Below are 13,188 nucleotides of genomic sequence, written 5' to 3'. Positions count from 1 at the left end.
TTGTTTCCAACCCAAACCTTTCTATGAGTCTATGATCTGAAGTTGCTTCTCTCCTGAACAAGGTAAATGTAGCTTAACGTAAACATAAATGTAAACCACAATATAACATAAACACACACACTGTAAACACCAATGTAGCTCAAGCTTTCACCACATGCTGAAGTTCAAGCCAAACTTTTAATCTCTTGCTGAATGCAGACTTAAGCGCTTACATAATTAGAAATGGCTATCTAAGTAGTTGGCTGAATTGCAGACCAACTTCTAACATACACTTGCCCTAAAAACAGCAAAAATATTTCCTTTTTATTTTTAATGAAGACTGGGCAATGTATTTATAGAATGTCCACCTGGTTTCATTCCCATGTTCACATCATGAAGTGGTGAGCTCACATTTGCTGTGTTGTAGGGCTGCCCTGTTTCTGCCTCATGGTCTTTCATACAGGCTGAAAACAACATCCCTCCTACAATGCCCGCGATTACACGGGAAATGAATGTGGGTTTATGGATTTGGAGATATTCTCTAAATTCTCTAAGTTCTCTAAAAATAACCCTATTCTGAAGTGAGTCTGGGTCACAGAGATTTCAAGTAAAAAACTAATAATGTTCTATAAAATACATGCAAAAAGGAAAATAATTTGAAAAATTTGTAGCAGATGTACACAGAATAAAATTCTTCCCTAGTGGCAGGTAAAAATATTGTAAAATGATCTCGAAAAGAGTCAGAGTCTGATTTAAAACCACAAGAGAACTGATGTGCAGCATCCTGGGGTGAGGAAGCACCTACCTCATTCTCTGATCGTCTGGGGGAGTCATCTCCAGGTCATGGGTAGGTCCGTTCAGACCAATCACATGCAAAGAAATAGTCGGATTTTCCATTCCAGCCTGGATTTTAAAATAAGAATAAATTATCATATCTTGCACAACACTGAATGGTTTTGATTTATTATACCTCCGTGGATTATAAAACGATTCCATTGTATGGGGTTACACACTGGACTGCTGCAGTTGTTCACAGGGAAACTGCAACTGTAGTGATGTAGTGGCATGGAGGTGAGGAAAGGCTGGCAGGCACAACCCAGGGGTAATTTTAATTAGGACATCTTTAGTCCTTTACCTTGGTAAAAAGTACCATGGTGACTGGAAATACCTCTATTTTAATGTATCTTTTCATAAAAGGTTGTTTAACAGGGTGATGACAAATATAATAAAATACTGATTCATTTTGTGTTGCAGGAAAGGGCACCCCTTAGTGAATCATTCGTTACTTTCCACAAAACCTGCATGCACGTAGATACTTCTCCTGTTAAATTATGGTTCAATTTGGAACAACATGTGAGGTCTTAGGTAACCAGTACATAAAGCAAGAGACTCAGAAGAAATGATTGCAGCACAGCACACTCCTGTACTGTCTTATAATAGAGAATTACAACAGTAACAGCAGCAGTGTGTCAATACTGGGAGAGAGAACTATTTGTTTTATTTTCCCTTACCTTTGGATAATGATATGTTTTAACAGTAGGGTAAAGGCTGCCAGTGTATACCGGGATCTCCATAGTGGGGACTCTGGAGGCATTAATTGTTGCATACGCTAACCTGGTGCCATCAGGAGACCACCAGTGAGCAATATGAGTCTTTAAGATCTCCTCTAATTAAGAAAAAAAAGAAAGGAAAGAACAGGAAAAAAGGCTATTAGATGTAAATTACTAATTAGTAATAAATGAAACTGTAGATATGGAAATCCCAGTCTAATCACAGCACGGGAAGGATGCCACAGGAATATCAATTAAAAACACTCATTAAATCCATGTACACAAATGAACACAAATGATAACAATTACTCTGAATATATAGGTTATTAAGCATAATTACCTTGCTCAAGAAACATCGTATTATTCATATTAGTACACACATTATGACAGCATAAAAGGCCCTGCTACTCCTACAGTGCATCCTGTACGTAGGAATATGTATCGTATCACACAGGATATATATGAACATATATCTATGCACGTGTTGGCAGTGCTTGGGTTCCTGCCTGTCTGATGGCAACATAACCAAGGCTCCCCCGGTGCTACTGGAGAACTATAATGAATGAGGGTTTAACTTGCCTTCATAAGGAGCTCACAAAGTCATACTAGGCACATATCAACGGTTTATAGTCAGATAAAAATGCTTCCGCTACAATTTAAATCTTCCTAAGCTCTGTTGCCAGTTGGGAATAAACAAAAATAGCAATTTTCTGTAACTTACGTAATGCTGGAACTTGGAAACAATTTACAAGATACTAAGCTTTAGAGTCTGTGGCTTTGATACCATCTTGACTTTTATCCCTATTTCATTTTTAAAATCCCTTTTGCAAACAAATTTTCCACAAATAGCCAGCGTCAGAGACTGATTCTTTTTGCCACTGAATTCTGGAATTACAGATATTTTTGTGATTGGAATAATGCAGTTGTTGTTGAAAAGGTACTCAGAAAGATATGAGTACAAACATGTCAGAGTTGAAGTTTGTAAGGAGAAAACAAGATTGCCATCATAAGAAATCACTTTGCAGACTGTGAGAACCTAATTCTCATCAAACACAAATTCAAAGGACTTCTAATTTCTAAAACTTTTTCCATATCATTTAATATCCTTCCTTGTGAAGATGACTTCAGCTTATAGATACCCAGAAAACCTCTAACATTCACTCTTTGTCCAAATTGTCTCCAGTTACTCCAGTTAGTGACATTTGGAAGACACTAATGTGACTTTTTAAACCTCCCATTTTTCAAAAGGTAATAATGTGATGCATTTTCATTAAGAGGCTTAATATCCCATGAGTCATTCCTATTTAAACCATACCACAAGAGCTTGCACATGCTGTACAGACTGATGGGCAGGAAGTCAGGTCCCATTACTTTAATGTGAGAATAAGAATTAAAGAGGCTGCAGAGTGTTTCTAAGCCTTTGCCGTGAAGCCCTGCTACACAAGTCCAAGGAGCTCCAATATCTGCTATTATTACTGGTCACTGGAAAAATGAAGATTTTCAGAGTTCAGACCCATCATGTTTGGACATCACCTTATGGTGAGCCCTCAATCAACCAGGACATCGCTGTGGCCTGAAAACTAGACACTTACCAAAGACTGTTTTGTTTCTTAAAAAAAAATCTTGGATGAGCAATCCTTGGAAAATAGACAGGCAATTATATACATCATGGAGAAAATTAACAACTTGGTTAATCCAGGCTTGCATGTGGTTTGAGATAAAACTTAAGGTACCATTAGAAAGGGTACAAGGGAAAATCATCCTAAATAGCTATGCTTTCTACAAATAAAAAAATTAATGAATCAATACTGAATGGCAACATGTAAGTAAGGTTTTGGAAAGACATCTAGGAAGTTGTAATTATTACATGGGAAAGCATGTCTGGCAAATTTGCCTTGCTGCGTTTTTGTACCTGCTGTACGTACATCTGAAAGATGCTGCTTTTGACTTGTATATTGGTTGCTCATTGAAGAGATAATTAAAAGCATAAAGGAAAAGGAGTAAAAATGGATGGCAGATGAATCCTTGACATTTTAACTTTAATTAGGAACGACTTTATTCAGCAAACATTTTCTCCAGCATCTCAGATTAATGAAGCAGTTCTGTTGAAGGTCACATGCCAAGAAAGGTTTTAGAGCAGGTTTTGTAGTCCTCTGTTAATGAGATTTAATTGTGTGAACCTTTGCCTTGAAACAAAGCCAGGACCTTACCACTATTAGAGAAATGAGTTAGCTTCAGCAAACCAGAGAACATTCTTATAAAGTACAAAATGCATTAGTACCAGAAAGTTTCAGCTGAAATTACATTATTTGCAGACAAACTGTTCTTGGGGACACTTTATTCCTTGCACTTTCATTCACCACATGCTCAGAAAATCAGTTGCACTCAATACTCCTCGGTCTTTCTGAAGTTAGTTCAGATCCTACCTCTCGTATATGAGAAACCAGGTTCTCCTTAAAGACCAACCACCCACTCTGCATATACCTCATGACCACCTCTCTAAGAGTATAAAGCAATAATTGATCACAACTCAAAGCTTGCAGTTGCTGGATGTTACATGATGTAGGGATGCTCAGCTGCGGAGATACTTCTCAGTTGCTGGTGAATTTGTGCTCCTTTCTCCACACCTTTGCTTGCCAGCCATCACACTGGGGCACACGAATCCTAGAAATAGTGAGGATGAAGTGTGCAGTTCTTTAACTGAAAAAGGACTTCTTAGACTTTGTGGCTGCGTTAAAGCAGTGTCTGAAGCAAAGCAGTGCTTATTCCACGTTACCACATTTACTATCAACCCTCTCTGAAACAGCTGGATGACCTTGTTTATAAGTAGTGACTCTTTGGTGGGGACATGTATTGGCCAGCTGGCAATCCAGTGAAATTCTCGTATTTAAGGAGTGTTACAAGATGTGCATTTTAATCCCCCTTCTAGCTGAATAAGATGTAATTAACTGATCATTTCAAAGCTGTGTGGAACAAAGAATTGTTTAAGCTAACAGACACTCAGGAGGAGTATTTGAAGTCCGAGGTCAGAGTATATTCAGTGACATGAAGCAGAAAAGAAGTCCCTTGCTGCAGCTCACAGATTCCAAGTAACAAGATGTGATGAGTTTGGGTTTGGATATAGCATTTGGCTGTGATACCATAAGGGCAATACCTGAATGGACTGCACAGTGGATGGACATTTTTATTAAGTGTGTTTATCCAAAAGTAGCCCAGTACATGTATAAAAAGAAAGGAATCATTTGCTTGTTGCAAGCTTTGAGTTAATGTCAGCAGTACTTGCAAGAGCAACGCAATAGCAGACTTATATCTTACATTAGGTAAGAAACTTCCCAAGGAATCACAGGAAATAGGGCTGCAAGGGATTTCAGAAATTATCTGGCTTCTTCCTCCATGGGCAATATCCACTCCAATCCTGTAAGGAATCTTTACAAGTGGATTTTGCTATTCCTTTTGATACTGCTATAGCACCTTTGGCAGAGGTTTGGCCACAGAAATCAAACAGATTCTATTTTCTACCTAACCACTGAACAGTCCCACTGAAGTGCATCTAGACCTCTGCCTTCTTTTACAAAATCAATGCAGGGAAAAGCATCAGGGATTCATCTTTTGCAACCTCAGTGGCAACCAGCAGATTTCTGTCATTGTGACCATGTTTGGAAATATAAACACATGGCTTTAATGTTATGACCCATAATCTGCCATTGTGGTTTTGCTCCAGACATTTCCACAACAAATCCACTGCCCATGCTTGCACAGAGTTCTAGATTGGCAGAGCTCCTCTTTGTTAATGGGTGCATCTAAATACAATGGCCATGCGTGTTTCTTCATACATTTCTAAAAGTCTAAGTAGCTCTGCAGCCTTTGTCCATCCTCAGTCATATCTGTGAATTATGACATTCTGTTGAAGGCGGCAAAGTTGTCTTATTCTTAGGGAAAGGATGAAGCCTTCACCAATGACTGGATGGGAAATCCATCGGTAGCTTAAAGGTTTATTACAATTTTGGTATCTTAAGAGTTTTATTCCAGTTTTTGAAGCTGCCACAAATAACTTCTAATTTTCAAGTGTGAATTAATGGAAACAGAGACTTGCACAAGAAGACAAAGATGCTTGGACAGTCCTCTGACAGGTACCATTGCAACCCCTTTCTTGTTTTTCTGTCATCACAGTCACCAGAGGCATATAGCTGTATTAGTGTATAATCTACTGTGCATGCTACAAGCATCAATACTCCAGTTCCCATGTACAATGAAAACAGCTGAAGAAACCACCCTGATCAGTCACTTTCTTTTGGCTGTCCACATGCTTCTGCTCCGCACAAGGCAGGATCCTGTCAATTCACAGCCATCCTCCAGATATGCCTGTGCCCATGTGTCCACATTGCTATCCCTCGTTGTGAGTGCAGTGGAAGCCATACCAACACAGCTCTGCTGGTCATGGCACATAAAGCCCTTCTACAGGAGTGAGCAAGTCAGTGAAAGGCTGTTCCTAAGAGCTTTTCAATCTTTAACTGCTAATGTGTTCCAATAAGAAGGCCCAGGAAGTATATTACAATGAATGCAAAGAAACTGACCTTTTCTCTTCCAAAAAAAAAATTACTCACAGATCTGTACTGCAGTTAAACAAGAGATCTTCTGGAAAGCTGAATGGTGTGTTTACCCTCGGTGAAGCCTGTCGTGTTATACTGATGTATGGCAGTTAACAACTGCAATGTTATTGACTTCAAAAAAGTAACTTACATTTACAGTAGTGGAGGAGATTGGAGACTGAGCAGGAAGAGGTTTTTAACTGCATCTAGAAAAGTAGAGGCTTTCTGCATCTTAAGAGGTCAAAATAAGGGCAGAGTGGGTAGAGGTACCGAACAGGCTTCAGCTATTAAATCAATCAATTTCTTTTATACAATAAAAATTCTCTTCCTGTTCAGGACATTTCATTTTCTTCTTCAGTTGGAAATCAAACCAGTATTATGAGTGTTGTGCTCACAGAGGACAAAGACAGATAATAAAGTTTGATTCTCCTTTGAATAGATACAGAGATGTGCACACACACACACAAACATATCTAGTTTTCTGTCAACAGACCCATTGATTTCTGAATATTTCAATTTTTACACAAAGTATTATCCAAGATTTTGTCTGTCAGAGGGAACTTCCCCATCTATGTTAATTATTGCAGATGTGGTAAAGTGCAGCAATTCCAGGAAGCATAATCAATGGTTTGTGCAATGTATTGTTGCTAGTGCTCAGATCATTAAGTATCTGGTGTGCTGAAGACATTTTGCTGCTTTATTAAAACTGTTAATAAAAAGGAATTTTAAACAAAATGAAATTAAAGCCTAACATAAAGGCCATGGCTTACACTAGGAAAGAAAGCTCAAAAGAATTTGTCAGTAGAAAGCATCAAAAGAACATGAGAGGAAGAGAGATCAGAGAACAGAAAGGGGGTCTAGGAAAGGAGAAAACAAAGACTTCTGAGACAGCAAAACCCCCAGGGTTCTCATAAAAACATCAAATAAATATAAATGCTTATTTGACAGCTGCCATCTGTTTTAAAATCAATTACTAGATCATCTCAAAGCACCAACCACACGTCCAAATTGATTACTATTGTATAGTTTGAAAGCAAGTATTTTTACCCAGTTATGGAAAATTCACTGTTCATATTGGCCTTCACTGACGTGTTTCAGGGAAGGCTTTAGAAGGCCACTGTGCCATCTTTCAAACACACACAAGCAAATCCTTAAAAAGTTGCTGTAGTGTAGATCTATACCAACTTCCATTAAGTCATTGCAATAGGTATAAAATGGGTGTAAAAGTAGCTATGTGTATGCAAATAGAATAAAACTGCTTTATATTACCATACGCAATCTATATTTTCATGTGTTGACATTATTTTATGCTGATGTCAGCAACAGCCCTGAAGCATTATTGATTTCAGTGCAATTATTCCTCTTTCACAGTTGTTTAATTGAGTCAGGTGGAAAACCCCATAGTTTTGCAGGGGCACTGAACAATTCAACAACCTTTCGTAGGAAAAAAATATCTCATAGTCATAGAACCATAGAATAGTTAGGGTTGGACCCCCTGCCATAGGCAGGGACACTCCACACTAAACCGTATCACCCAAGGCCTCGTCCAACCTGGTCTTAAACACTGCCAGGGATGGAGCATTCACAACCTCCCTGGGCAACCCATTCCAGTGCCTCACCACCCTAACAGGAAAGAATTTCCTTCTTATATCCAATCTAAACTTCCCCTGTTTAAGTTTTAACCCATTACCCCTTGTCCTATCACTACAGTCCCTAATGAAGAGTCCCTCCCCAGCATCCCTATAGGTCCCCTTCAGATACTGGAAGGCTGCTATGAGGTCTCCACGCAGCCTTCTCTTCTCCAGGCTGAACAGCCCCAACTTTCTCAGCCTCTCTTCATACGGGAGGTGCTCCAGTTCCCTGATCATCCTCATGGCCCTTCTCTGGACTTGTTCCAACAGTTCCATGTCATTTTTATGTTGAGGACACCAGAACTGCACACAATACTCCAGGTGAGGTCTCACAAGAGCGGAGGGGCAGGATCACCTCCTTTGACCTGCTGGTCACGCTCCTTTTCATGCAGCCCAGGATACAGTTGCCTTTCTGGGCTGCAAGCTCACATTGATGCCGGCTCATGCATGTTTTCTCATCGACCAACACCCCCAAGTCCTTCTCCACAGGGCTGCTCTGAATCTCTTCTCTGCCCAACCTGTACCTGTGCCTGGGATTGCTCCAACCCAGGTGTAGGACCTTGCACTTGTCATGGTTAAACTCCATCAGGTTGGCATCAGCCCACCTCACAAGCGTGTCAAGGTCCCTCTGGATGGCATTCCTTCCCTCCAGCGTATCAACCGAACCACACAGCTTGGTGTCATGGGCAAACTTGCTGAGGGCGCACTCAATCCCACTGTCCATGTCAGCGACAAAGATGTTAAACAAGACTGGTCCCAACACCGATCCCTGAGGGACACCACTCATTACTGGTCTCCAGCCGGACACTGAGCCATTGACCACAACTCTCTGTGTGCGGCCATCCAGCCAGTTCTTTATGCACCGAGTGGTCCATCCATCAAATTGATGTCTCTCGAATTTAGAGACAAGGATGTCGTGTGGGACAGTGTCAAACACTTTGCACAAGTCCAGGTAGATGACATCAACTGCTCTACCCCTGTCCATCAGTTCTGTAGCCCCATCATACGTCACCAAATTGGTCAGGCAGGATTTCCCCTTAGTGAAGCCATGCTGGCTGTCACCAAGCACCTTGTTGTTTTTCATGTGCCTTAGCATGCCTTCCAGGAGAATCTTCTCCAAGATTTTGGCAGGCACAGAGGTGAGAGTGACTGGTCTGTAATTCCCCGGGTCATCCTTTTCCCCTTCTTGAAAATGGGGGTTATATTTCCCTTTTTCCAGCTGTTGGGAACTTCACCTGACTGCCATGATTTCTCAAATATGATGGCCAGCGGCTTCGCAACTTCATTTACCAGCTCCTTCAGGAGCCACAGATGGATCTCATCAGAACCCATGGACGTTCAGATTTTTAAGATGGTCTCAAACCAGTTCCTCTCCTACAGTGGGTGCAAGGTCTTCATTCTCACAGTCCCTGCATCTGCCTTCCAAGACTTGGGTGGTGTGGTCAGAGCCTTTGCCAATGAAGACCGAACCAAAGAAGTCATTCAGAACCTCAGCCTTCTCCAAATCCTGTGTAGCCAGTTCTCCTGAGAGCTTCCTGAGGGACCCTAAGTTCTCCCTAGTCTGTTTTTTATTTGCTATGTACCTGTAGAATCCCTTCCTGTTATCCTTAACATCCCTAGCCAAGTTTAATTCTAACTGGGCCTTAGCTTTCCTAACCTGGTCCCTAGCTTCCCGGACAACATCCCTGTACTCTTCCCAGGCCGCCTGTCCTTGCTTCCACTTATTATAAGCCTCTTTTTTCATTTGAATTTTCCTCAGCAGCTCCTTATCCATCCAAGGAGGTCTCCTGGCCCTCCTGCTGCACTTCCTTCTGGTTGGGATGCAACACTCCTGAGCTTGTAGCAAGTGATCCTTGAATATCAACCAACAGTCCTGTGCCCCCCTGCCCTCTAGGGCTGTATCCCATGGAACCTTCCTAAGCAGGTTCCTGAAGAGGCCAAAGTCTGCTCTTTTGAAGTCCAGGGCAGTGAGCTTGCTGCACGCTCTTCTCACTGTCCTGAGGATCTCAAATTTGACCATCTTGTGATCGCTGCATCCAAGGCTGCCCTGGAGAGTCACGTTTCCAACGAGCCCTTCCCTGTTGGTGAGCACGAGGTCAAGCATGGCACCTCTCCTTGTCGGCTCCTCTATTACTTGCAGAAGGAAGTTGTCTTCTACACAATCGAGGAACCTCCTGGATTGCTTGTGCCAGGCCGTACCATCCTTCCAACAGATGTCAGGGTGGTTGAAGTCACCCATGAGAACAAGGGCCTGTGAGCGTGAGGCTTTTCCTATCTGTCTATGGAGTGCTTCATCCACAGATCCCTGTATGCAGTCAACAAACATTCTCAAGGTGCTTGGGCCATCGTCCAAGAGATCCTTAAGAAAACCTGAGCTGCAGTGCTCACCCCACTGACCATTAATTCCTACTCAAAATACACAGTCTCCTCCACCACTGACAGGCAACAAGCTCATGAAGGATAAAATATTACTTGCCTTCATGGTGGTTTTGAGGACTTGCTTTAGAAAGCATGCTTTAAACAGCAAACCCTTGATCCAAGAAACTCACCACCTGATGGCAGCAGCATTATGCAGGCATGAAGCTGAACAGACACAAGCAAGGGGCTCCCATGTGTTTGGCAGTTGCAGGAATGCGGCAGCCCCTCATCCCAGGGAAAGGAGCCCAGCCAGCTCCCTGAGGAGATGATCTGTGTCTTCTCAAGCACAGGGAAGGCATAGGCTGCATGTGCCATTAATTTCCCCTTAGTCGTGTGGTTTAATTGCTTGAGCACGTTTTCCACACACTCAGTCTTGCAACCCCTTGTTCCTGCAGAGCATTGTATTGAGACAGTGGGTGAGGGTTTGGCAAGAGCTTCCTGCCTTGCTGTGCCCAAATGCCGAGGACCTGGAGAGAAGCTCATTTCAGTAGGGTGGTTCATGCTGGATGCTGAGGACAACCCTATGGGACTCTTCATGTGTTCTGCATGGTCAACAAAGTTGTGTCTTGCCTCCACATCTCTTATCTGGGCCGCAGAGCTGCTGCATGGCCTGAGCCAAGCCCAAGCTTGGCAAACAGGCAAAGTCCACAAAATCTGAAGGCAAATGGGCCATGATCCACCTTTACTTCTGCGAGATGAAAGTGGCTCTGTGTAACACCACTACGAGCTGCTGTGCTCCAACAGAAGATAGTCACTTCTACATGCTCTCTAATACCTGCCAAGGACTCTTGAGGGAATGATACAGCAATGAAGAGCAAACAGCATCCATCAGAGCCAGAGTGTGAACATTGGAGGCAGCTCTGCCTGATGCCATGGCCAAATCCTGATCACTCCAGCCTGGGCTCCTTATCTGTAATCCCAACTACCTACTAATGCTAGTGGGGTAGGGTTTTGTTTTGTTTTTCCTTTTGGTTTGTTTTCTTTTTCCCTGGTTGGTTGTTTGTTTTCTCTTTCCCTGGTTGTTTGTTTGTTTTCTTTTTCCCTGGTTCATTGATTCTCCTGATTTGTTGTGTTCTGAACACTAAAGTATCATGTTCTTATAAGAGTCAGGGCATTGGGGTGTTGATTACAAGGTTATTGACAAATAGCTGCCAGACCTTCTTTGCTGTCTGAGTGCTTGGGGGCTTCAAAATATTGGTTGTATTGATTACAGTCCTGATTCCCTCCTCAGATATTTCCCTGCAGCTCCTACTAGAATACATGCAGGAGGCCAGGCTCAGTAATAACTAAGAAATCATTATTGTTTAAAGTCTTCCTCATTAATACAAACAGATTTGTTGAAAAAAACAAAAACCAAACAACCAAACCTAACAAAACAGATGCACATAACTATGTGTTGGCAACTGAGAAGTACAGTTGGATTCTCACAATTAAGAATTCAGCTATTTGGAAATAGCCAGAGACGCTCCTCCAGGCCATCTTCACATCTCACCACACCAAGCAAACTCAGCTGTACAAACCCCACCTGGGATGCAAAAAAACATGCAGAGGAACTGTCCCTTGGATCTTTCCTGTGTCTGGATCCTGTGTCTCCCATGGGCTTTCCAGCTCCCCAGAAGGTCTGCAAGTCCCTCCAGAGCAGCCATGGCAGGTAGGCAGGGTTACCGGACATCAGAGAAAATGCCATACTATCCTGAGGTCACATCAGTATTTCAGGGTCTTGTTCTCAATAAACACTGCTCTCTTTGGGCAAACGTGGCAGAACAACTCCATACCCTCCTTCTGCTCTCTTCAGAAGTTTCCTTTTCTGTGCTTCTGGCTTTTTCTGCCCTGTGCACCACCCTTAGCAATCCTTAGATTTTTGCTTTCAGAAGCATTCATGATTAACACTCAGAACAGCTCCTAACAATTGGCAGGTTTCCTCTTTTGGTGGTGTGAGTCTGTCTCAGCCATAGTAAAAAACTCTTGGACCATTCTGGCAAGACAAGCATGTAGACATTTCATCAGCACAGGCAAGTCTGTGATCTGTCAGGATGTCCAGATATAATAATGAAAATAGGACTGAATTATGAAAGTAGAAATATTACTTGGAGATCAGATCACCACATATTCCTGTTTCTCACTCACTCCGAAGAGCAAACATATGTAGAAAACCCATCCACAGCAGCACACTGCTGTATGCCATGAAGGCATAAATAAGAATGTATTTTTCGATCACCTGGCATAAACATAAACCCACAGGCTGTCGTCAGCTCTCCATGAAAGCCTGTTAGTTCGAGGCACTAAATCTGTAGAAGCTTTGCCTGGCAAAAGTCTTCTGAGTCATTTGCACTGCAGCTCATTGCTGTGGGTAAATGTTCATTGCAAGGTCGTAGCATATCCTTTCAGTTGATAAGGACCTAGACAAGGCAAAATTCATGTTGCCCAACTGACTGGATGCAGCAGGGCTTCCTATAGGCAAATCCTAATTTTTTTTTTTTAATCTCCTCTTTTTTGTGTTCTTTCTTTTTCTTTTTCTTCTTCTTCCACCTCCACCCCCGCTGCTTAACAGGTTGCTATGGCTGGAAATACAATTTGCTTATCTGTGCGACGCAGTGAGACAAATCAAGGCTTTCATTATGTGCTGCATATTACTCTGTTCAAACCTGCTCAAGTAGCTTCCACTTCACCTTTCCTTTAAATTAAAAGTTACAGGTTCTTCCCAACTAATCTATGGGGTTTACGATAGGAGGAAGATGGACAGCCAAGGTTGACACTGGGGATCCATTTCAATAGCTACAGACATATCAAGAAAGTTAGTGATCACAAACCTCTCTGAATTTGACTATCAAAAATTCATTAGACGATTGCAACAGTTCAAGAACACAAGTGCCCAAAAGCAATCTCTTTTAATGTTTCATAAAGAAATTTGAGAGATAAGAAGACTGAACAGCCTGACATCGCTATTAAAGAACTTGATTCTTCAACTCCATGGACTTTTATCAGCACTTGCACAAGCTGTCATTTATGTGAATCACTTGC

At 42.0% G+C, this 13,188-nt stretch overlaps 1 protein-coding gene across 6 annotated transcripts in view; it reads right to left on the bottom strand.

The window, feature by feature from the left end:
* DPP6 (dipeptidyl peptidase like 6) overlaps positions 1-13,188 on the bottom strand; it is a 563,983-nt gene that overhangs the window by 57,851 nt on the left and 492,944 nt on the right. For all 6 annotated transcript variants that reach the window (XM_062621474.1, XM_062621476.1, XM_062621473.1 and 3 more), the window contains 2 exons: positions 1,491-1,645; positions 785-882 (listed from right to left, as the gene is read on the bottom strand). In XM_062621474.1, the coding sequence (XP_062477458.1) occupies positions 785-882; positions 1,491-1,645 (253 nt within the window). The remainder of the gene's footprint in view (positions 1-784; positions 883-1,490; positions 1,646-13,188) is intronic.

Source organism: Pezoporus occidentalis, unplaced genomic scaffold, assembly GCF_034315485.1.
Source record: "Pezoporus occidentalis ecotype Australia unplaced genomic scaffold, CSIRO_AGI_Poc_V1 ctg23, whole genome shotgun sequence".
NCBI classification, from domain to species: domain Eukaryota; kingdom Metazoa; phylum Chordata; class Aves; order Psittaciformes; family Psittacidae; genus Pezoporus; species Pezoporus occidentalis.
The sequence above is the reverse complement of the archived record's forward strand: the minus strand, read 5'-3'. Positions and strand labels throughout refer to the sequence as shown.